The sequence below is a fragment of the Danaus plexippus genome, chromosome 20 (assembly GCF_018135715.1).
Source record: "Danaus plexippus chromosome 20, MEX_DaPlex, whole genome shotgun sequence".
Classification (NCBI taxonomy): Eukaryota; Metazoa; Arthropoda; class Insecta; order Lepidoptera; family Nymphalidae; genus Danaus; species Danaus plexippus.
This window is the reverse complement of record NC_083550.1, coordinates 3,026,555-3,050,276: the sequence shown is the minus strand read 5'-3', so window position 1 is coordinate 3,050,276 and position 23,722 is coordinate 3,026,555. Positions and strand designations below refer to the sequence as shown.

General features: G+C 30.6%; 3 protein-coding genes and 1 non-coding gene across 5 annotated transcripts; 2 read left to right on the top strand and 2 right to left on the bottom strand.

Moving 5' to 3' along the window:
- Positions 1-244: 244 nt before the first annotated feature.
- On the bottom strand, positions 245-7,638 carry LOC116773849 (protein male-specific lethal-3). Of its 2 annotated transcripts, none has more exons than XM_032666376.2 (13): positions 7,264-7,638; positions 6,951-7,129; positions 6,663-6,799; positions 6,242-6,350; positions 5,145-5,333; positions 4,076-4,201; positions 3,695-3,819; positions 2,729-2,999; positions 2,183-2,284; positions 1,672-1,777; positions 1,463-1,550; positions 1,312-1,396; positions 245-759 (listed from the first exon to the last, which is right to left on the bottom strand). In XM_032666376.2, the coding sequence occupies exons 1-13, from the start codon at positions 7,363-7,365 to the stop codon at positions 687-689; spliced, it is 1,692 nt and encodes a 563-aa protein (XP_032522267.2). In that variant the 5' UTR covers positions 7,366-7,638; the 3' UTR covers positions 245-686. The 2 variants fall into 2 exon arrangements, with proteins under 2 accessions (XP_032522267.2, XP_032522268.2); XM_032666377.2 differs by having other exon boundaries at positions 6,242-6,347.
- Positions 5,926-6,015, top strand: LOC116774208 (U6atac minor spliceosomal RNA). The gene has a single exon (XR_004353754.2). It is a non-coding gene; the product is annotated as a U6atac minor spliceosomal RNA (small nuclear RNA).
- A 2,511-nt stretch (positions 7,639-10,149) lies between the features above and the next one.
- On the bottom strand, positions 10,150-10,940 carry LOC133319426 (larval cuticle protein A2B-like). Its single transcript, XM_061523797.1, has 2 exons — positions 10,907-10,940; positions 10,150-10,792 (listed from the first exon to the last, which is right to left on the bottom strand). Exons 1-2 carry the CDS (start codon positions 10,916-10,918, stop codon positions 10,268-10,270), a joined length of 537 nt encoding a protein of 178 aa, XP_061379781.1. The 5' UTR covers positions 10,919-10,940; the 3' UTR covers positions 10,150-10,267.
- An 8,515-nt stretch (positions 10,941-19,455) lies between these two features.
- On the top strand, positions 19,456-20,901 carry LOC116774012 (cuticle protein 18.6-like). The gene is made up of 2 exons (XM_032666618.2): positions 19,456-19,615; positions 19,843-20,901. The coding sequence occupies exons 1-2, from the start codon at positions 19,607-19,609 to the stop codon at positions 20,815-20,817; spliced, it is 984 nt and encodes a 327-aa protein (XP_032522509.2). The 5' UTR covers positions 19,456-19,606; the 3' UTR covers positions 20,818-20,901.
- The last annotated feature ends 2,821 nt before the right edge of the window (positions 20,902-23,722 follow it).

Below are 23,722 nucleotides of genomic sequence, written 5' to 3'. Positions count from 1 at the left end.
GATTATGTTATGTTATGTATATTCTTGACCAAAAATAAGTAAAATTACAAAACATTACCATACAGAATAAATTTTTTTCACCGGGATAGTTATCGATATTGATTTATCTCGGCTAAATCTATAGCAGAACTTACATTTCACTGTGGTGTAATTAACAAATACATTTTATTAGTACTCTTAATATATCAATAGTGGTCTAATAACAGACCATGGAAGTTTTGGTCACAAAGAAAAATATATAAAATAATATATGTCATAATATTTTTATTTTTCAATTTTATTATAAAAATAAGCGAGCTTGATGAGATCGATAAACAACGAAAGAACTAACAAAATTAATAACCAGAAAAACCTAACGGCCTTCCGACATTATAATTCTGTCATCTAACATTACCATATATTATCTCAATAAGGCTCGACCCCGCAAATGATACTTGCCAAACATCAACAAATGAACAACATGTCTCATACCTAACACAGCGTCTCCATAGAGCCGGCGTCGTTCAGTTAATGGTAAAATATATAGTTTCAAGAACATACAACAGAATCGGTTTAATATAAATTTATCATATATTTGTACCAAGTCGCTCTTAATCGTGATCGGAAGCAGATTCATAGAAAATCTTTAAACAATCTTCATAATCTCTTAGGTTTTAACAATCTTCAATAATTTTGTTGATATAGTTTTAATGTGATCGCGAAACTCCGTCGCCCACATAGAACATGTCTCCGAACCACTCACTATGTTCCTCTAGGTACCTAAAAATATATTTACACACATATAACTTATGTACTGTTTTTATTTATTACAACGGTCGCTCAGCTGGCGTTACAGAAAAGTTTGACGTTGAATTTAATGTTTCCATACGATATATCGTCAAACAAATTAGAAGAAAATAATTTTTGTAACTGGTAATGTCAATCAAATCGGTTTACTTCGTAATTTTCTGTTTAACATTTTATAGTCGTATATAAAAAAGATACTACCATCTTTCACAGCGGCTAGATATTTGAGATATATATATATTAAGTTATAAAAAAAATAGTTACTATGTCACACAAAAGACATTTATTTTTTCAAATTGCGACTATTGTTAGTATAGATGTGTATGTTTGTGGAAAAATTAATGCTATGGCGTAAAATACCGTATTATTGGCTCAAGGCAGTTTTTTTTTTTGGTCAAATCCATTAGAGTTATTTACGTGAAAAGTTTTAATTTGCCATGAAATAATAAATAAGACAGGAATAGGGATGAATCTGCGTCTAACGATGTGATTTATTCGCACAGCTTGTCACATATAAATACTCACTGTATAAACATATCTACATGCTTTAAAACGAGTTTTAATTTAAAGTCTGGCATCTGCGTCGCGTTGAGGAAGTCCGGCAGTTTTACTAGAAACAAAAAAAAAGTTTTTATATGTTCATATAATGTCTTTATTTTATAATCTATATAAATACCAAAAAGTCTCGCCAGGTGTATAGCTCCGTAAACTCTACAGGGTAAATGTTCTGTGTCCTCACGAGGTATTATCTGCCATTTCGCGACCTACAAATATAATAATTTATTAATTGCATCTCACTTATATGTGTGTATACTGTGAGTGTGTGTGTGTATCGTTATTTTTTGCCACGTTCTACACACAAGTGTGTATGTGTGTATATCTAACCTTATCTAAGAGCTGTGAGAGCGGTGTCCTGTGATGTGTGGCCGCGGAGGGCGGAGCACTCCTCGCCCGCCAACTCTCACACATAGACGAGCCACTGCTACCAACACTGTAACACAAACATTGATTGATTGATTGAGTTTTTTAAATATGTACTCGCTACATATTAAAAAAAATTAATATCACCGGTGCAATAATGTTGTATGGATAAAATATCATATCACGAGTGACGTTGCTGACTCCTGATACCACACAAGCATTGAAATGACATTGCTATCCTAACATCGGGGTGATCATAGTTTTAGGTATAGATTAATATGTTTTAATATGTAATTCTTATTATAATATACATGTAAGTAAAGTCCGTAGCTTTCCTGGATCCTCTGGTTGTCACCATATATGATTGCTATCAACTTTTTGTACCCTAATTTTTTATTGAGTTATATTTTCCAAAATAAAAATATTTTATAGTTTCATATTAAATCTTTATACATACCTAAATGTTAATTCTTACCTCGAAGATAGTGTTTCAAATGTCCTCTGTTCCCCCGTGGAGGTGGACGGAGCGGGTTCCTCGTTTTCCGACTGTGACACAACAGATTTGTGGGAACGGAGCCTATACAAGAAAAATACATTATTATTAGATTTTCAGAGTTTGTCTATAGTTTTTTATAGCACTGTTAGTTACAATTCTAGATTATGCTAGATGTTCCACGTGTTTAATTTACTGATAGACAAATTATTTATAATAAATATTAAGGAAAAATACTAAGAGGACTCTTGGAAATAACTTTAAGATATCACAACCACACTTCATTGGTTATGCCAAAATACCCTCCTCTTCTTTGATTGGAGGCTAGGTTATTGCCAGTTATGATTAGAAAGTTGACATTTTCATTCACAATATCAGTAAGTATATTTAAATCAAAGAAATAAGATATGTGGAAACAACTACAGAATAAGACATTTAAACAGACCACAGGTCCCTTCATGTACTGCTAGTGTCAGTAATGTTTATTGATGTATGTATGTATACATCACTTATAATAGAATTATTCACCGTCTCGCTAAGCTGCCTCGGCGAGGGGCGGCACAGTGGTCGTTTAGTTCGCGCTGTGTGTGTTGTTCACGGTCATGTTGTGGTTGGCTGTGCTGGTCATTCTGGCTGTGCTGGTCATTCTGGTCATGTTGGTCATGTTGGTCATGTTGGTCATCGTTCTCTATAGACCCGTCCTCAGTCCGCGGCTCGCTCTTCGCCCTCTTCTCGTATTCCTTCTCGTCGTCCACGTCCACGTCTTCGTCCTCCTCGTCGTTATCGTGTGACGCGTTCGCTGTTTACAATAGGTTGGTAATATTTTATTGGATAAAAGTTTTTCGTTGTGACCTTGTCCGTGTTGACGTTGAAATTTGATATGGAAAGACACTAAAAATTTATGTTTAAAAAAAATAATTTGATAGACGACTGTCAGCGCCATCTATCGCGTCGTGTGACTTCATACAAAACGTAGCTGTCATGCTATAATCATGTTGGAAGTAAGCGGGATTTTGTCGTAAAATATATATTTGTCTCACTTTGATGTTTATGGTATATATATATATATTTTAATTCGTTAAGTAGTTTTTATGGGATTTCGCAAGTAGTATCCATAAACACTCATTCACTTTTTCATTTATAACATTTGGTAAGTACATATAGTTGGAAAATTTCCAAAGAAAAAGAAACAAAATAGAAGCAGTGCGCGAAAGAGACGCCGGCTCGCTTTCCGGTCGTCGAGGTGACATCGCTCAAGGATTTTAAGTGTTGATATTGTGTTAGCGACTAGTTCTAAGACTATTCTAAGGATATTGCTCTGTAAGTAGTTTATTTTGCTGTACTGGTGTTTGCACTTCATTATTTTGTTCCTCAATTTACCTTTTACATTTGTTCATTTTAATTGAAGATTCATTGTCAAATGTAACATATTGTGATTTTCTTTTTAAGAATTCGAACGTAATTCCTATATACATATATATATGTAATTCTAACCGTCTCCGTTTTCCTTGTGAGCGGGGTCAGGCGGCAGGTGCGAGTATTCCGCCAGTTTGTTATCGATCTCGTCTTCATCCTGCGACCGACTGTCTTCGTCTTCTGGCTCCGATTTGATGTTTGGCCTGTGATGTAATAATAGGTTTTTAAAAAGAGATCTTGTCCAAAAAGTTCTGTTTTATTTGAATTAAATCAATTAAATTGATAAATTCAATTATATGTCACAAATACGGATAAATCTCATTCGTAATATTTTTATTTAAAAAAAATTCTTTATTTTTCCAGTTTTATTAAAATAATATTATGTTTATATGAATGAAAATATATTAAGCCTTACCGAGCCAAGATAAAAAATTAATGTCTTTAAGACATAATACTCACTCGTCGATATATTGTCCGCAGAGTTGGTAGTACTGATCCAGCTCTTGCTTGTATAAGAGATGGGTACGTAATATGAAATCGAAGTACACTCGAAGACCGTCAGCGACCTCGCGGAGAAGGTTCAATCTGAAACGTGGTTGGTAACACGGGTTAATAGCATCCAACGAAACAAGATAAATTTTGTAAATAGAGTTGCTTGACCTGGAAGTGCTACAGTTTGAGATTTTTTTTTGTAATTGTGAATGTTTTTATCATTTACACGGAAATGCTATCTTCATATAGCAAACGTGATAATGTAGACATATTAGTGTAAAAAAAATTTTTTTTAATATTATTTATTGTCTTCTTAGAATTTTTAAATGTGATTTTTCAAAGTACAATAATATATTGAGATTTTAAATATGTATTGACAATAAGCGAGAAATTTAAGTTTAAATAATTAAAATCATACAATATTATTGTCAACAGTAAGAAAAAAAATAATCAATGATTATATAAATAATTTTCATATCATTACATAGGTACAAGAAACACTAGTTAAAGAAATTTAGTCACATTAAGAATTATGAGTAATAATAAAAAAATAATAATATGTTGGAAAAAACAATAATAAATAGATCTATTTTTAAACTTTTTGAATAAAAAAAAAAAAACAAAAAAACAAAATGCATACAGACTTTCACATATAATATAGTTTCATATTCAGCACGAGCTTATGTCGGGTCACTGAGATTGCAAGTGAAATCGAGACGCGAATTCACAATGCGTTGCTATATCACAGCTGAATAAGGCTATATATATATATATATAATACAAAGTGTAATGTATAAGTCGTTTATATATAAATAAAAACTCTTTTCAGCTACAAATTTAGCTAAAAATATATATATATATTTTATTTATAATAGCTGTTTGTTTAAAACTTTGTTCTTTACGACGATGTATCCGCTTAAATTACAAATCATATTTTTTGTATGACGTAGGTATATAATATAAAAATAGTTTAAGACAATACATCAGTATTGAGATTGAATCATGTGGGGAATAATAATTAATATCTGATCAATACCTGCACGAAACATCCAACATGTCAGGTTTGTGTGGTGGATCGTGTCTCGCTCTAGGAGGGTTCCAAGCACCGGCTCGAGCAAACCATTTAACGTAGGACTCCAGTATCTGAGCAGCGCACGGAGTAGCTGGAAGACGAGACAGACAGCCTCGTTTCACAACCAGGTGGTAGTCGAAGGTGAGACGGTCCCTGGAAATGTATATCTTAAGTTAGATGAAGATATTTGTTATAAAAACCACTCTTTAAAGGCTTCGAAATTTGAATTATATAACTTATAAAAAATATTTTTATTATATACAACTAAGAAGTCATTCTAAATTCAAATAACATACATACTTAGAAGTCATTCGAAATTCAAATATATTATAGGAACGCCATTGTTTTTAATTTATGTATCTTTATTTTCAGTTTTCTGTTATTTATTAATACAAGTTTACTTATTCACTTTCAATGATTTCTATACTAGACTAGATTTCATTGATACAAAAAAGTACACTACAGTTGGAGCAAGGTTGTATAATTTCACCAATAGATGGCGCTGATTCTAAATACGAATTTAAATTATTCACAACTGTACTTACAACAAAAATATTAATAAAAATAAAGCAAAATGATAATTTTATAATACTATGAATTAAAAAAATATCGAATTAGTTATATATAGAACATTTTCTATAACAATTCTAAATCAAATAACAATATAATATAGCTATCCTAAATCACGCTATCAATGTTTTTTAGTGTTATGACTATATAAGATGTTTTGCTGCGAACCTTCATTGTGTCTATTGAAAGGAGAGACGGTTAGCACTCCCCTTGACAAGGATGGAACACACAAAAATGGTGAAGGCACACTTTACCACAATTTTTTTTTTATATATGTGTCGTTAAGATAAATATTTTTTTTTATAAAAAAATACTATTATATGATATACAAGGTTTTTATTAAGACTTACGAATTATTCTACTGTTATATTAGTCACTCTGTAGATTTCATTCTGTATTTCCTTGCTATTGAATATTAATATTGCCATAATCAGATATCAAATATTATTAGATTAACAAATATATTCAAGACTTATATATTTCTAACTAACCTTAGTGCTGATGGCAATGCTATGTTGGCCCGTCCTGTGTGAGAGTTTGGCGGAGAGCTTGGCTGTGTACTAGAACCAGACGATGAATCAGTGTCAACTGTATCAGCTTCTGAAACAAAAGGTTATTCCGACCCGCACATAAATATGGCTGAATTCACATAAATAACCATAGTATGCTTTATTAGTACTTATGTTATTTGCATGAAAAATATATATAGCTATATACAATATACATATTATATTAATAAGTACTTGTAGTTTATCGTCATGCATAATCTATCTATTTACTAGAATTTTAGCTTGTTTCTATATTGAATTAGTTTACCTTAAATTCTTTTATTCTAATAACAATGTTGTAGTTATAGTTTTTTGATTGTATATAATGTGACATGTATCTTAGATATAATTTAATCATTATAACCTGAGTAACCATTTCCTTCGGGCTGTGTACTACTAGAGGATCCGTCATCACTGAAGCCGTGACGTGGTCTTTTGGCGGGACCGGCTGAACTAGTGCTATTACCCTTCTTTCGTTCCCGTCGATACAAATATGCCCCACTGGAAATATTTATTTTATTGATAAATAGTTTACTACTTTAAATTTTTTGTAAGCTTTATATATATTTATTACTGTCACTAGTAATTAAATTACATAATTTTTAGATTTATAGTTTTTTAGTGTTAATATATAACATATAATAGTGTTTACAGTTGTAATTGTGATTTCTCTGCTAAATCCCTCTGTAATTGTCTATTTTCTTCTGTATCTTTGAGAACAAAATCTTCACTGACACATCTGTCCCAAGATGAATTCCAACCCTGGAAGTGTATCAAATACTCTACGGTGCGACGACCACGTCTGTCTTTACTTTCTATCACCTCCAAAACCTGAAAGAATAGTTTCATTTCAGTAACTTACAATAACATGTCACTTAGCAAATTCTTTTAAGGTGCATATTTATAAAATGATTGCAAATTGGAAGTGTATAAAAAAAATACATCATTATATTCTGAACACAAACCTTTGAATCGTATAGCACTTTTGCTTTTGTGGGGTCTGGTTCATAACACAAGACGCGTTCCCCTTCGCTGAATTTGTATCTAACACTTCTAGTAGAGACCATTACTATGGTTTATATGTTGTAATATGGTTATCGCTGTTCACATCAAGTATCACGACACCGGCAACATGACTTTGGATACAGAGTTATCTCAAAGAGAACTTAGCAATACACAATAAGACACACCCCATTTATAAATGGTTGATATTAAAATAAGAACACCAGATGCTTTAAAATCTCTTAATCTTTCTTGTGATGTATAATGAGTGTAAGTGTGATGTTTAAATTATAAATTAATGTCGCATTAAAAACTCGTCGAATGTATACAAACGTCGCGTAAACAAATCGGTTGAGAAAACAGATAACATAGCAATATAATTACGTTCAAAAATTCTATGTCAATTTAGAAACTCTCAGTATAAGTGAAGTTTTTAATTGTTTTTAATAATTAGACTGTTAATAGTTATTTCAATTCTTATTTTCGTATGAAAAAAATCAGTACGAGATTTTACGTTGAAATATATAAGTTCACTTAGAATCGTTAATTGTGGTTCGACACGGTACCTTATAATAACTTTGCAATAATTTCTTAGCAGGCGATTATCAGTTATTACTAATCACTTAATAGCACTTAGAGTCAATTTTTTTTGTGTTATGTCCAGTATTTTAAAATAATTTTTAGTCTAGTAAACTTCATTAAAGGTATTTTAGTTTATTTAAGATATTGTCAACATGTATAAATTCGGGTGAATTTTCACTTATGTGATCGTGATTTTGGTTGTTGTTCAATCAAGCAAAAACCTATTAAGTCGATTTTCATGGTAGTTTGTAGTTAGACAGCTATAGTACTCTTGTAACATGACAAGGGAGCCTTTTAGTTTTTAATAACATATACACACCTCGTAATAAAAAATATATATAAAATAAAATATTTGTTATTAATAAATAGGAAAGCTTTATTATATTAATTATATAAATATATTGGATATATTAAAGTATTGGTTAATTTGTATTATAAACTACGTCAACGCATATATTAAGAAACTAATACTGATTTATCTGTAGATGAACTATATTATTCTACACCAAAATGGTCACTTTTTTACTTTATGGATTCGTTTAATATAAAAAAGTTTAAACAGCTCCTACTACAGTTTCGAGATGCAGTTTAAAACTTTATAATATATGTAGGCTAACTGCCTGATTCGCAGGTAAATTTTGAGTATAGTTATGTATGAATATTTGTTTTTAAATTTGTAGGTTTCTTCTGCTTAGCTTGTTAAAAATTAATATCACTTATCTTGCTGTAATGCAGCTTTTAATTTTAAAACAAAATTATTCAGCTTTCGGTAAATATATATATATGTAAAGGTATATAAATATTATATACGTTTGATTACATACTCGTGTTTCTATTTAAAAAAAAAGGTAACGTAAAAATACTGGCAGGCGAAATGGAACGAATGACATCTGATATAAAAAAAGTAATGTAAATATTTTCATATTATTTATATATATAAGAAAAGAAAGTTGTGTTTTTTTTAAAAAACGAATGTTTAACAAGGGTTTTTGTGTATAAGTTCAGAAAAGTCAAAGGTCCGTATTAGTTACGTTACGCAAGTCTTGTTTGTCCCAGTCCGAAGCCGTGAGAACCAGACAAATATCAAGGTTGTGGGATCAAGATTCAAGAAGCCGCACATATCATTGTATGAACTTTGTTGCTGTAAAGACTTCACTTTAATATAAAACCTTATTTATAATCTTTATATATATTATTTCTTCTTCTTTTCGTTAGTGGCGTTTCCTTTTAGATTTCGCCAATATCATGTGCCGATATTATAATATATATTATTTTAATTTAACGGTCATCATTTTGTCAAATGAAAGATGTAGGTATGTTTAATCCAGTATCATGAAGTCTAATAAGAGAAAGAAATACAAAGAAGGTAATATAATAATAAAGAAATAAAAAAAAAATATCATGGCATAATTCTTTTTTTTGTATATTGAAAAGAAAAACGAACTGCACTCACTTTCATATTAATATAGTTTCAGAAATCGTCACATCTTTATGGTTAATAAAAAAAATTAAGAAAAAAAATAATTAAAATGCTCTAACTATATTTGCTTGATTAAAATTTACGCTGATAATAATTTAGTGTCATTATAATGGTATTGTATTTTTTATAAATATTTTAATAAAGAGATGGCTGCGAAAATTAGTCGACAAGATCAGGACTCAATATTAACTAATTATTTACTTTAGGAATATCAATTCAGTGAAGCTAATATTTTCGGATTACTACTCGTTGTTTTACTATTATTAAAACTAAATATTCCAGACATTTCGGTTACTTTGCACCAACCGTGATCACATCTCGTCTGCCAACGACAAAATGACGAAAGTAAAAATAAAATAAGTCATAAACCGAAAATAATGGGTGCATTTAAATGAATACTCGCGGAAGTATTAGGTCTCATTATATCTCTTCTCAATTATAAACGTCTATACAAAGCTGACGGTTTATTGCAATACTACTTCGAAGAGATTTCTGTTTCTCATTTAATAATCGGCGTTAATACTGTAGGAAGATTACTACTAATTTGTTTTTTACTGTGCCAAGATTGATAATTGAAAACATCGTATCACTCCGTATGTATTGTGACAATGAAAGCTTGGATTAATTTATATATTTTTAATCTATATTTGAATTTGTTAGTCTATATTTTCTTGTTGAATTTTTATTAATTATTAAACTCGACATTGCTTCAATATAAAAAAAGACATTTGTATAATGTGAAAGAGTCATCATTACTTAAGACAAGAAGACAAAATTAAATAACGTGTTATGATATAAAAAATAATAATTTATTTAGCTTATCCTATTGAGTTGCTTAACGTTTCGATCTAAATACATTCAGCCCGACTTAGACATAGACTGGAAATAAACTTCATGTTTTTGGTTTAATGGTGGTAAATGGGAGATGCATACGCATGGGCTGGTGCTGCAGCATACGCGATGGGAGCAGAGTGTACAAGAGGAGCGGCGTGTACGACAGGTGCCACCTTAGCTACTACAGGAGCTGCTACTCTCACGCCGATGGCTTCCTTCCGCACTACAGCGTTGAAACCGTTGTGAGGATCAGCAGTGTAGTCAACAGTGCGCTTTGTACCATCAGGGTCAACGACGGAGTAGGAGCCTTGGACGACGTCACCGTCACGACTCTCGTGTTGGCTCTTAGAGTCACCGGTCAGGCTGTCCTGGACGTCATAAGCGAATCTGTATTGAGGGTGAGGGTCGTATTCATCGACGGCTACTTTAGCCACGGGAGCCACTGCAGCGTACTTGGCCACGGGGGCAGCGTATGCTACCGGGGCAGCGTGATAAACCGGTGAAGCAGCGTGGAATGCTGGGGCAGCAGCATAAGCTACTGGTGCTGGTACAAAAGCAGCGCTTGCAGCGGCCACGAAACAGGCGAGTACCACGAACTGAAAACGAATATTTAATTAATATATATACAATATTACATAATATTTAAATATGTATTTATATACTCGTGTATTCAATATTAAATGCGTATGCGACATATTTCTTATGAATACCTTAAAAGCCATTGTAATGGTTGTTGTATGTAGAATGATGTTTATTCGGGACTGAATAGAGCTTTTATATTAATGTTGGAGGCTTACCCTTTCACTTCATTCAGTTGCGACGTCAGGCGGCCGTGAGCCTTCAACCTGGGCCGATCGTCTGGTTACGATAAAAAAAGGAACCCAAATATCTATAACGGTTGAAATTGGATGATTTTAGATTATTAATATATCGAAAAAGTTTTAAATTGTATGAAACCTCCTTTAAAATTGACTGAACCTTATAAAGATCCGCTTAGAATAATCAATTGAGAATTTGTGAAATTGATTACTGATGATATTTATTTTACATATCTGTCTGAAAAATCACCAGTAATCGTTTAAAACGTCTGTTTATTATGTGTTTTTTTTTATTACATATTTAATAAAATTAATCAATTAACACCGTTCAAAGTAAATATGCTAGTTTTATTAAGAAAGGAGATTTTATAGTAATATTACCGAATTGAGCGTTAAAACGTTATTTTCTAAGAACTACCTGCCAAAAAAAAAAAATTAACCCTAAGAATTTTATAACTTTCGTGAAGTTTGAAAGAGACAAAAAAAAAAAGGACTTCGAAGAACTTGGTGGTGGGATTTTCGTTCCCAGTATTTATAAGGATTATTCATGACATGTCAGATAAGTGCATAAAATAATATATCGGTAATAGAGAACCTCGTTTTTGCAAAGTCGGTTATTAGAAACAATGATCATAAGTTCTCGTCATAACACTAACATTGATCTATATATTAAAGGTGACCTAACATGATATACTTTTAGAACCGGTACCCAATAACAAGAATAATGAATGCTCACATTGAATTATGTAACCGGACAGCACTAGCCTTACACTTTCTATACATCCTTTATATACTATATCAGAATATAATAACAATTAATACTCATTTTAATAATTAATTAATAACAGTTGTCTTTTCTATGTTATTTTTATAACTTCACCTGGCTACGACATTATATATATAAATATATAATTTTATAATTGAGAAATAATGAAGGGCAAAAAAGTTTTATTCGTTTCATCACGTATTTTTGACGTTACAATTAAATAGAACTTTGTCTTGCATTTTGTATGTTGTACCAAAATATCTTATATATACTTTAGTAATACGTGAAAATTACGACACTATAGACATATACGATCTATCTTATCTAATTGTAATTTATGTGTACTCTTAGGCGAGTTTTTGTAGTTTATATATAATCTTTCACTTGACGTAGCAAGTAGCTATATAACAAGCTATTAAAAAAAGCAATAGCTCGAAGATTTTATATATCACAATTGTAAACCAGCACGGCAATCCCAATAGAGTTTACACTGTAGCATAATTACAGATTATGTTGTATATGAGTTTGTAGAAAGATAAGAGGAAGAACGAGAACGGAACGAAAGAACGGAAATTATTAATAAATATTAAGAATAGATCATGTTTAACAGTTTTCTAATTGAATAAATTATGATTTCAAATATTTTCGCATCCAAGCTCCTTGCGAGGATAGTATTCCAGGTGATAGATTGAACAAAATGGACTCTATTTACTCTTTGTCTGGTAATATATTGATTATTATTTTTATGTCAAAGTATCCGAACTTACTTAGTTAACTCACTTTGGTTTACATTAAAAAGTGACAGAGCTATTAGGATAATATTTATTTTGAAACAAATGTCACATGATGATTATGCAGATAAAGCAAAACGTGAACAAGACTTGGGCTGTTAACACACATACGTCCAGCGGACTTATAACTTGCCCTTTACTAAGCACGAAACAAATGTTTGCGACAATCCTAATATCCCTTTGCTTCATATATTATTCTAAATTATGCGAGAAATCATGATAATTATTATATTAAATTCATTTAACAACTCATTCATCGGTATGGCACAATGTCTATTTTGTTTTTTTTTTTTTATTTCAGTATAGGGGTTCAAATGTTACAAGTGGCCAGTGTTAATAAAAATTGAACATATTTAACGTTTAAAAAATGTTGAATATTAAATACAAAGAGTTTATATACCTTTATTATATAAGAAGACGTAAAAATTAAGTCTTTCAGACTGAATGTTTAACATTATGTATGAGAAAGATCATAGTGTCCTTACTCCTTATAAAACAGGAAAGGGTATGTATGCGGAGGTGAACTATATAATAAAGTTGATCCGGTCCTATTCTGTGCATTAAATCAGAATGTAACATAAAAAAACTAAGGTCTACAAAAGTTTTTCAAGTTTATTATGCAATTTTAATAAAAATGTTTTTTTATTCGATAACATCGGTGTTAAAGATGCTTAATACGATGGCATTAATAAATGGCGTCCAGATTAATGTTCATTAATTTTCTAAAGTTCAGAATTTCATAATAACGGAGTGATGAGGTGTACTTAATTTACTCTTTTATGTAACTCCTGCATCTTTACAATTCAGCGCAAGGTCCGTTATAAGTGTGTCACTAACAAACCTCACAAGTTCGATAAATAAAAAAAAAGTTAACAGATAAAAAATAGGCATAATAAAAGTAGAAAATAAACAATTTAATATTATCTTTGTTTTTGATTTATGGTGAATAAAATTTTTTATTTAGGATATTATAATTGCGATGAGAACATATTTTTATATTGGTTGTATTGCTGTGTTTTAAAACTAAAAACTTTTTATGACATTAATAAATCAGTCGCGTCATTAACTCAATGCAATGATTGAATGATTTAGTACGAGCCACAGTGTACTGTTTGAAACAATAAGGAGCACAACCTTGGCACTTGGCATTACATGTAGGCTGTGTACATGTAGAGCAGCTATAAGAGAAAACAAGTTATAAAAAAATATATCCAAATTTATGATACATAAATTTATGAATTGCGTCATGTTTATATTTAAAGTAAAAAATCATTTTTGAAGATATAGACTAACTTCTAAAACACAATATATTTCATTTTGCTAGTTTGTATGTATGAGTGATAGCTCTATATTAGTCATTAATCTGTAAAATTCTCTCTTAGATCGCCCACATTGGCCCAATACGCGTGAGTGTCATTAATTTAGGTGATTTAATCTAGACATGCAAAACAACTGTAATTATGTTTAAATATTGAGTCACATATATTTTATTTTTTTAATTATTATTCGGCTAATAAATAATAACATATATAAACAAATAAAAGACACAGTATTTGATATCGTTTTAGTAAATAATTGTATAAAAGGTTTTAGAAACTTTATGGTTGAACGGAATCCAGGTAATTTTGTACCCATTAACGTAATGATCTTCGCGAAACCCATGGCCAAAGAGCTACATAATAGATATAACCTTACACATGCTTTTAGAATAATAACCATACTCCTTGGTGTTATTTTTTTAATCAATAATTATTAAACATTGTTAACATAAAGCTTTTTGTAATTTAGATTTAAGATTTGAATGGTGAGGATTAAAAAAAAGAACCTTATATGTACATATGTGGTGAAAATTAGATATAATTTTCATGTGCTTGTTTTCTGGAATGGTAAATTAATATAAAAATCATTGTTTTCTTTTTAATGCATCTTTTCTTTGACGTTTTTTATTATCTCATCTCACCTGAATGGAATTATTACTTTTTATCATGATGTTCATCATTAAAGTCAATTTTTTTTTATTTTTATTCTAACGAGGAATATTCTAGTATTCCAATGATAATGTTATGTTATGATATGTCCTTTCGATACTATATACTACATGTTTACTTATTTCACTCCTAAAAAAATATTAATAATGAGCTTACTTAACTCAAATTAAATTTATGAAACGGTTCCAAAAACTTATCGCCGTGAATATTACATGGCATTGTTTTATTCTCTTTTATTAAAATTTAAATAGGTATGTTTACAGCGTTATTATATTAAAGCGTATAAAAAGGTAAGCATTATTATTTAAATATCGCCTTTTTGAGTCCACGGCAAATTTACATTGTAAAATGGCACTGTTTCTTGCAAAACGTAAACTGAAAAGAGTGCAGGGCCAGAAATATGCTAATCGCAAAGATTATACAGATAACTCAATAATGTTTTTGATGAATACGTTTTAAATATTATACCTATATTATCTGTGCAAGGTTTTAAAAAAATATATATCTAACAAAGAGGATTTAATTCTGTTTGGCGATACTTTTTATATTTAATTAAAAATACCTCGTCTCTAACGGATGTTTTTAAAAAAATAATATTTTTTTATTCCTTGATTTTTGGTGCCGCAATGATACCGTAGATAAATATTTATAAGATTTGTTATTTTATGAGATTTATCCTATAAATAAGTAATAAAACATATCACATAAACAGTTGCTGGCAGATTTCTATTATCGTTTTTTATTCAAAACTGTATTAGTTCTTACATAATTGAAAGGAAATTCTATTTAGCTTGAAATCAGATATTAATGAGAAGGTGAATCTAGATTTTTTTGTTTGATTATTAGTTTCATATAGAATAAGATATTGAAATAAGTCATTGGGTGTCCAGTATCCAAAGATTATGTACGTAACAGTATCGTTTCCAGCATTTATAATAAATATGTAACTAGCGTTGCATGCGAGTGGAATGCATAACAGAAAGGTCGCCAGAAAATAAACTACGACGTATCGTGTTTACGCTTGAAGGTGGCAGATTGCATCATTAATATCGATTTAAAAAACAAGCCTGAAAAGATAAAAATACAAAGGGTTTGTCTGTTCTCATTTCTAACCCTAAGTTGATACTATCGTTTAAGATGATTTATTAAAAGAAAAATTTAAAGATCTCATTATGTATCTTGGTGACACAACGTGTGTTCAGATTTGGTAAAGGCTTAGGTAGAAACTATCAGAATAAGTTGGAAATGTACATGAAGTGGCATTCGTCATTAAAAATACCGATGTTTGAAGGGTTTTCATTCATAGACGAATTTCTAATACGAAAATATCACTATGGAAAATATCGATATGTATAATAATAATATTAAATACATATTTACCGTTGAGATAGTTGTTTTTATTGGAACTAATGACTCAAAATTACTTTCACGGACGCCACTTACCTTTCATGAAATGAAATAGATGTTGAACTCGATTTTCAAATTAATATAATAAATAAAGAAATTAATTAATATATTATTATTCTATATTATAATTTTTGTTAAAATTTACCATTATAAATTTTAACGAAATGGTAGCAGATTTTTTTTTTTAGTAGAGGAAGAACAAATATTATGAACGTTTAAAAATTAGAATTTTCTTTTTTAAATATCATCCTAGTATATAATATCATGTGTATCGATTTTAAAAAGCCAATGTTTTCATTTCATTATTCAGATATACATCCTACAACGTTAGTATTTCACAGTTAGGATAATATTATTAATAAATACACCAGTTTGTATCGTAAAATTTACGTGTCCTAACGAAAATGTTACTCAATATTAAAAAAAAATCCAATTTTAATTTAAAAAAACATCGCCCTTTACCGTGTTAGCCAGCAGCCAGCAGTTAGAAAATCCTTGGACATTTTTTTATTTAGGTTGAATAATTTTAAGAAAAAAGTAAAAATTATTAATAAGATATTCTCACATGTTTTTCGTACTGATAATATTTGTTACATGATCTTCAATTGTCCGCTAATGTGAAGGCAAGACAGTGATTTCTAACTATAATGTCATCTAGTGATATTAAATGTTTAAAGGCTATTTGAGAAAGTGTCACAGGATATTATATATAAATTAGGCAGTCAGATTTATGTCACTGTCTGTTTACATCACGGAAGTGATACGTAACATCCGTTGTCAGTTGTTAGTAACATATATTCTAAATGAAGTAATGAATAGCAAATTTAAAAAAAGGTTATTACTTGTACAGGCCTAACTAATTTTGTCTACAACATAAAAGTTATATTTAACTGTTTGTAATAAAAGCATATAGTATATTGAAGTATGAGATTTATAATTTTCGACGTTTTTTTAATTTATTCTTTAGTTGTTACTTAAAAGTAAATAAAAAATTAACACAACTACTTATGCGTCCTTCAAAACTAAATTATATTTATAACTAAATAATATAACCCTAATTTTCACTTCATTACTTTTTTTCACTAAAAGTATAATATTCTAAATAGTTACTGAATTAAAAATATTATAGGCCAGTATTGTTTAAGAAAATATATAAAAACTTTTTACACAAATAAAAAAAGAGATGTGTGCAAGTAATATTAAAAGCTTGAGGATATTTTATATTATTCCAGTAGCAACACGAAATGTATCATGGGACGCATTGAAGTGCTGTTATCGGAATCTTGCGCAAACACTGGCAGCCTTGCGAAGGACGCAGCGTATGCGCAACTCGGAAAAATTACCGAGCATTTTCATACGTTCCAGGGCCAGGGTTGACAACATACATACATACAATTTTATAAACCGTTGATCATTAATATGCTCATTGAATAATGCAATAAATGTTTAGAACTGTAAAAATATAATATGAACACGAACTGTCACACTAATAACAAATCTTTATGTTCTGCACTTCCGTGTAATGAACATCCTTATTTATTATTATAGCCATAGGAAAACGGAGGCTGCTTAATTGGTACAATCTGTTCACGAAATTTGCTTCTAAAAAGTTTACTTATGAAAAGAGCTATCTAATTGTTGAGTTCTTAGATTTTCGCGAGTTACTTTGCCGAAACATCGGGAGAATGTAGCTTTAAAAATAATAAAATAACACGTAGTAATCCGCAAATATTAGTTTCATTTAAATCATAAGTGGAATACAAATTCAGTTCCAATAAGAAAGAGCAATATGTACCTTTAAGCTTACAATTTAATTGTAATTATGATTTTTTTTAATTGCGTTTAAAAATAATTAAAACTATAGATATAAATATTATTCAACAGAAAAAACTTTATTAAATAGCAAAAACCTTTATACTTTGCAAAAGAAGAAAGGCTGCATTTGAATGTCACTTCACTTAGATATAAATGTAAATAAAAAAAATGGTTTAATGTTTAATGGTATACTTTGACATATCCGGTTGAAATTTATAGCTAAGAGGAGATTTGTTTTACGTTGACATTTTTATAGATGTTTAAGTATGGAACATTTATTTTGTTACTTTAGTTATAACCGTAATTAAATATGTTATATAGTTGTTGGCAATATATGTGTTAAGATCTTTTATACTCTGTATCCCTTAACTTAAGTGTGCAACCTACTTTAAAACTCATGTTTGAAGATTTTTGAACGTAAAATTTTAATTATGTTATATGTACCTACTCTGCGATACAAACTTGTTGCTATGATCGAAATTAGAAAAGTGATAAGAATCTGTAATAATTTATAGACAATTACAATAGAAAAGTATATTTTCATTTAAAGTATGACTATATAAGATTTATTTGTTTACACATACTATTAATTGAAACTCTATTGGTAAATAGGTTCGTTCAAAAATATTGACAGTTATGGAGCTCAAAAAAGGTTATTAAAAAAAATTGTAAAATAGTGATGTCCACTCAAAACTTTTTACGTATAACATTGAGTGAATAAATAATAGTTTTTTTTACTTTTAAATCGGTTTTACTCTTTACAAAAATTTTATTCGTAAGACAAGTGAAAGTAAAAGCAACACAACAGACATTCAAACATTACGGATACTTCTATTCATATGAGAATACAAAATTTTCAGCTGCTTATGAAACCGTTAGGAGAGGACTAATGAATCATACATTGTTTAGTTTTTGGTAATGCTAAATGTCTGTAATAAAAATATAATAACTCATTTAAATAATAAAAAATAATGTCTTACCTTTGAACTACACATGTATGTAGTCGAATATAATTCAGCGAAAGATTTTAGTAAATATGATTTTAGCAATATTTATGTTTTTTTTTACTTTACTAAATAGTTTATAAGATCCACATAGACGGCTATGTTACTTGTTTAAAAAGTGCATACGCAGAGAAACGCAAATTGTAATATTTCGTAACTAATTCGAGGCACGAACTGAGCGAGTTTCAAATGGCAGCAATATAAAGTGTAACAACTTTAAATGTGGATGACTGTTTAAAATATAAAAAGAATATATAAATGAATTTAACCTTATTATAATGACTAAACTTTCGATGATATATGAACTCTTTCAAATACCATACAAGCGGTATCCGGAATAACTAGTTGAAGATTTCTTTGCCATATAATTTTCATTCTCTATTATTTTACATTATTATGTTACTATCAAATATTTATTCTGTTACATTTTTGTAAGAAAATAACTAAATACAATATGACAAAAAAATTTACGGCAATTTATATTTTAATTCATTGACAATATAACAAATAGGCGTGAACTTCAAATAATACAACTGAAAACAAGTTTATAGAATTGGATGAAAAATTGGCGTGACCGCGATGTTTCACAGGCCGGTTGGGTTGCACAAGTAGCGTCTTTGTTTACGTGGCATTGTCCAGCGTACCCATCAACCAGGCCCGTACGTGCGTACTTGAAGATATTTAAATTTGGAGATGCCACCAGGATGAGGCAACATATGAACGGTTTAGTATAAATGCTGTTAGTGTCCAACAAGGGATATACAGTCCACAGCTTCTAGCACCCTTGTGTACACCACAGCAAAACAAGAAACAAAAACACAATGTTCAAGGTATAATATCTCAAAGGATTTATGTGGAGTGTTATTGTGACAGTGAATTGATAAAAGTGAAACAAATATTAAAGGACGTGTTCGACTAACATATAAATAATATACATATAAAGTTTTTATGACAAATAGTTTGAGTTTGCTCTCAGTGTTTATAATATCGATGTCAGTTATATAATTGCTCTGAATCGGTGTAATTAATGAAATATATACGGTTTTCAATGTTTCAGCTTGCAGTCTTCTCATGCTTGGTAGCATTGAGCTACGGCAGTGTTGCACCAGCAGCCATTGCAGCGGCACCTGTATACGCACCTGCAGCAAGACTGGAAGAGTTCGATCCTCGACCACAATACAAATTCGGATACGAAGTAGCTGACAGTCTCACCGGTGACTACAAAACCCAAAACGAACAGCGTGATGGAGATGTTGTGCTAGGTCAGTACTCTCTCGTGGAGCCTGATGGTACCCGTCGCATTGTTGACTACGCCGCCGACCCTGTAAACGGATTCAACGCAGTAGTACGCAAAGAACCTCTTGTTGCCGCCGCGCCGGCAGTGGTCGCTGAAGCCGAAGTAGTACCCGCTCGTCTCGCCGCTGCCCCTGCTGTGGCTGTCGCTGAACCGGTAGTTGCTAAAGCAGTCGCCCCAGTCGTTGCCCAGCCTGCCCCAGCCGTCTTTGCAGCTCGTTATGCTGTGGCTCCCGCTGCCAGATACGCCGTAGCACCTGCTCCCGTCTTCGCTAAATACGCTGCAGCTCCTGTAGCAGCTGCACAATACGTTGCTGCCCCTGCTGCTAGATACGTTGCCGCCCCTGCAGCTCAATATGTTGCTGCCCCTGCTGCCCAATATGTTGCCGCCCCTGCTGCCCAATATGTTGCCCCCGCTGCCCAATACGTTTCTGCCCCAGTCTCCCAATACGTTGCTGCCCCGGCGGCTCGTTATGTCGCCGCTCCAGCTGCTCAATACTTGGCTAGTCCAGGAGTCTACAGTGCTCGATATGCCGCTGCTCCCTTTGTTTCCGCAAGATACGCTGCTCCCGTAGTATCTTATGCCGCACCTCCAGCTAACCTTGCTGTGCCAGCTACATATGCCGCACCTGTAGCTGCCGTCCCAGCTGCCCCCGCCCGTCTTGCTGCAGCCCCAGCTGCTGCTGCTGCACCAGCGAAAATTGTCCAAGGCGAAGCCGCTGGTTACCGTTATCCTTAAACAGTTTATAAAAATAATTGGCTGAATTTAACAAAGACTTGTTTTGTACATAGATTAATAAACATTATATTTGTCTAATTAAAATTTTATTTTCTCATTCCCTATAAATTATATTTTAGAAATATTTTGTGATGGAAGTTTATTCCGTTTTGTTAGGAATAAAATTTTCAATATTATATAAATTATATATATAATATTTTTTAATTTAATGCAAATAATAATTACTAGATATGGCTAAGTTAAAATCTTTTTATGTTTTCTTTTTCATCTTTACGTTTAATCTTTATATATTTTATATTATATCTATTTTATAGAAAAAAGAATTAAAATTAATTTCAAACGGAAATATCAAATATTAGAGAATAATTTGGACAGTTATTGTTTTTTTTTTTAATTTAAACTTTTTTTTTGAAAAATCTTATTTGTGTCTGTAATTCCATTAAAGCTGTGTGATTGGTCAAAATGTTTGGTATTCTTTGTTTAAAAATATTAATCATATGTATATTACATAGCAGTTGCAAAGTTATTTGTTATTAAACCATCTGGTAATAATCTTATTTTAGCCAAAGAGGTTAAATATATATATTTCTTGGATAAAATAAGTTCATATTACGTTATTTAAAAAATATCCGATTGTATTCTTAGTTTTTAATAGACCACTCGAAAAGTATTAAGTATCTTAGTAATGTGACTCCTCTGTAATCTACATTCCAATATGTTATATACCGTCAAAAGTTCACGTCCAAGAAAATAAGTTAGTTATTTTTTATATCTTCGTTAATTTTTCATTTAAGTCTAAAATTTGTCATACAAAGACAAAGGTTCTGAAATATATAACATATTTGGAATGTCACGATTTTCAGCTTAATTCAAAGGTGAGAATTGGAGACTATTTTGAATTTGCGTTCCATTTTATATAGTTAAATTTGTTTGAGTAACATAATGAAAAAAGTTAGTTTGGTTTTTCTGTTTATAATATATCAATTGATTCATGAAGTAAGAGATTTTCTATGGAAATAATTTTGATAGATACAACTAGTGAATTATCTCAATATATGTATGTTTGAATAAATTAGGCGAAAATTACGTTTTAATATTATTGATCAGATAAGACATGCAAAAATACACGTATCAGACTAGGAAAGACTCGATTGACGTTTCAAAGAAATCTTAAAGTCCTATTGTCACTAAGTCAGAATCGAATTAAGACTTGAGTAAGCTAATGAAACCTCATAAGGATGACAGCTCGTAACTCAAAGAGGGTTTATTGTGTGGGCAAAGAAGCGAACAACAGTTAGTATTAAATCAATAAAAAAACCTATGAGTCTACGAAATATTTGATCAAAATTGAATAAAAAAGCGCTTTTTTGTATCAAATTCCCAAAGTGTTCAATGATGGAGGATTTTACCTTTAATCATTAGTACATAAAAGGGATGCTATACTGTGTGAAATTGGAAAAAGTAATTTTTAATTTAAGTAAATATTTATACAGCTTCAACAAGAAGCTAGTCTTAAGTTTTGAAGTAGCGAATGTGTAGCGAAGTCTAGCTGCAATCCCAATGGCACAGGTTCTGTGTAAATAAAACTTGAAATATGTTAGAGAATCACAAGATCAAAAAAAATCTTAGAGATTGTGTCAGTACCGTAATGCGGGCCACGGTCATCCAGAGGAAGGCAAAGTATCGGAACTTAATTTACTTTAAAGAAAACATACTTTAAACTTATAAACAAAATAATAATACATGTAAGTATAGCAATGTTTTAGAATTTCATATATGGGATCGGGAATCTTCTTGGACATTCTGGCAAGATGATAGAGGAAACATTTTGATACTCACGGTACATAATAATTAATTTGTTTTACTAAACCGCTGATGGGCGATGTTCCGCATCTTATTGAACTGGCATCATACATCCATATGTAATATATAAAAAAAAAACAGTAAATTTAACAAATGTGTAAATAATCTATGCATTTTTGAATTGCTACCTTTCAAAAGATATGGGACATGTTTAAGCTGACATAATAATTTATGTGTGTATTCATGGTAGGTACAAATATTACTTCTATATTTTACCTAAAAGCTGTTCGTGATTCCATGGAATTCACCTGATTTATTCCAAGGTAAATGCTGATTATGGAGACATCTACATAATCAACCAGATATATAATACATTTAAAGCAGTCACCACTTTCATTTCTATACTTTTAAACAGAATTAACTTCCCATTATAAACTATGTAATAAATAATATATATTATTTTTTTTAATTATTCATAATCATGAATAGAAACACATGATAATATATTTTTTATTATTGACATCATTTATTTAAAAATTAATTAATAGTTATAGAGTACTTTTTCTAAGCTGTATAAAATATGCCTTTGTCTTAATTCATTTCATTGCTTTCTGCGTAAGTCAAAATTGATCACTTAATATTTATTATCTACAGTCAGTGTTAGTTTAATCCCTTAAATATATTTATTTAAGATCTTTGTCTCTAAGAATAACTAGATCTAGTTATTCTCAGACACAAACATCTTAACGGCATTCCAATTCGAATCACGTCTTTTTTAACTTATTGTTTAAAGTAGTCTATTGCCACAAAAAGGAGTACTAGAATTCAAAATGTTTTTGAAAATTATTTGATTACCTTTAAAAAATACAGGGCTCAACTTTCTCAATTGAAAACTTATCTTTTTGGTGGAATTCTAAAATTTTTTTGTATTATAAGATTAATTAATTTATTTATTACATTGTAATTAATTTAATACCTTGTTCAAAATGGCTACGCATCAAAATTTTTGTCTATGACCCATATAAAGAGTTACACTATTTTATTCACGTTACGAATTGTCGATATTAAGAAAGCATATTATAAATTGTATTGCGAGTAACTT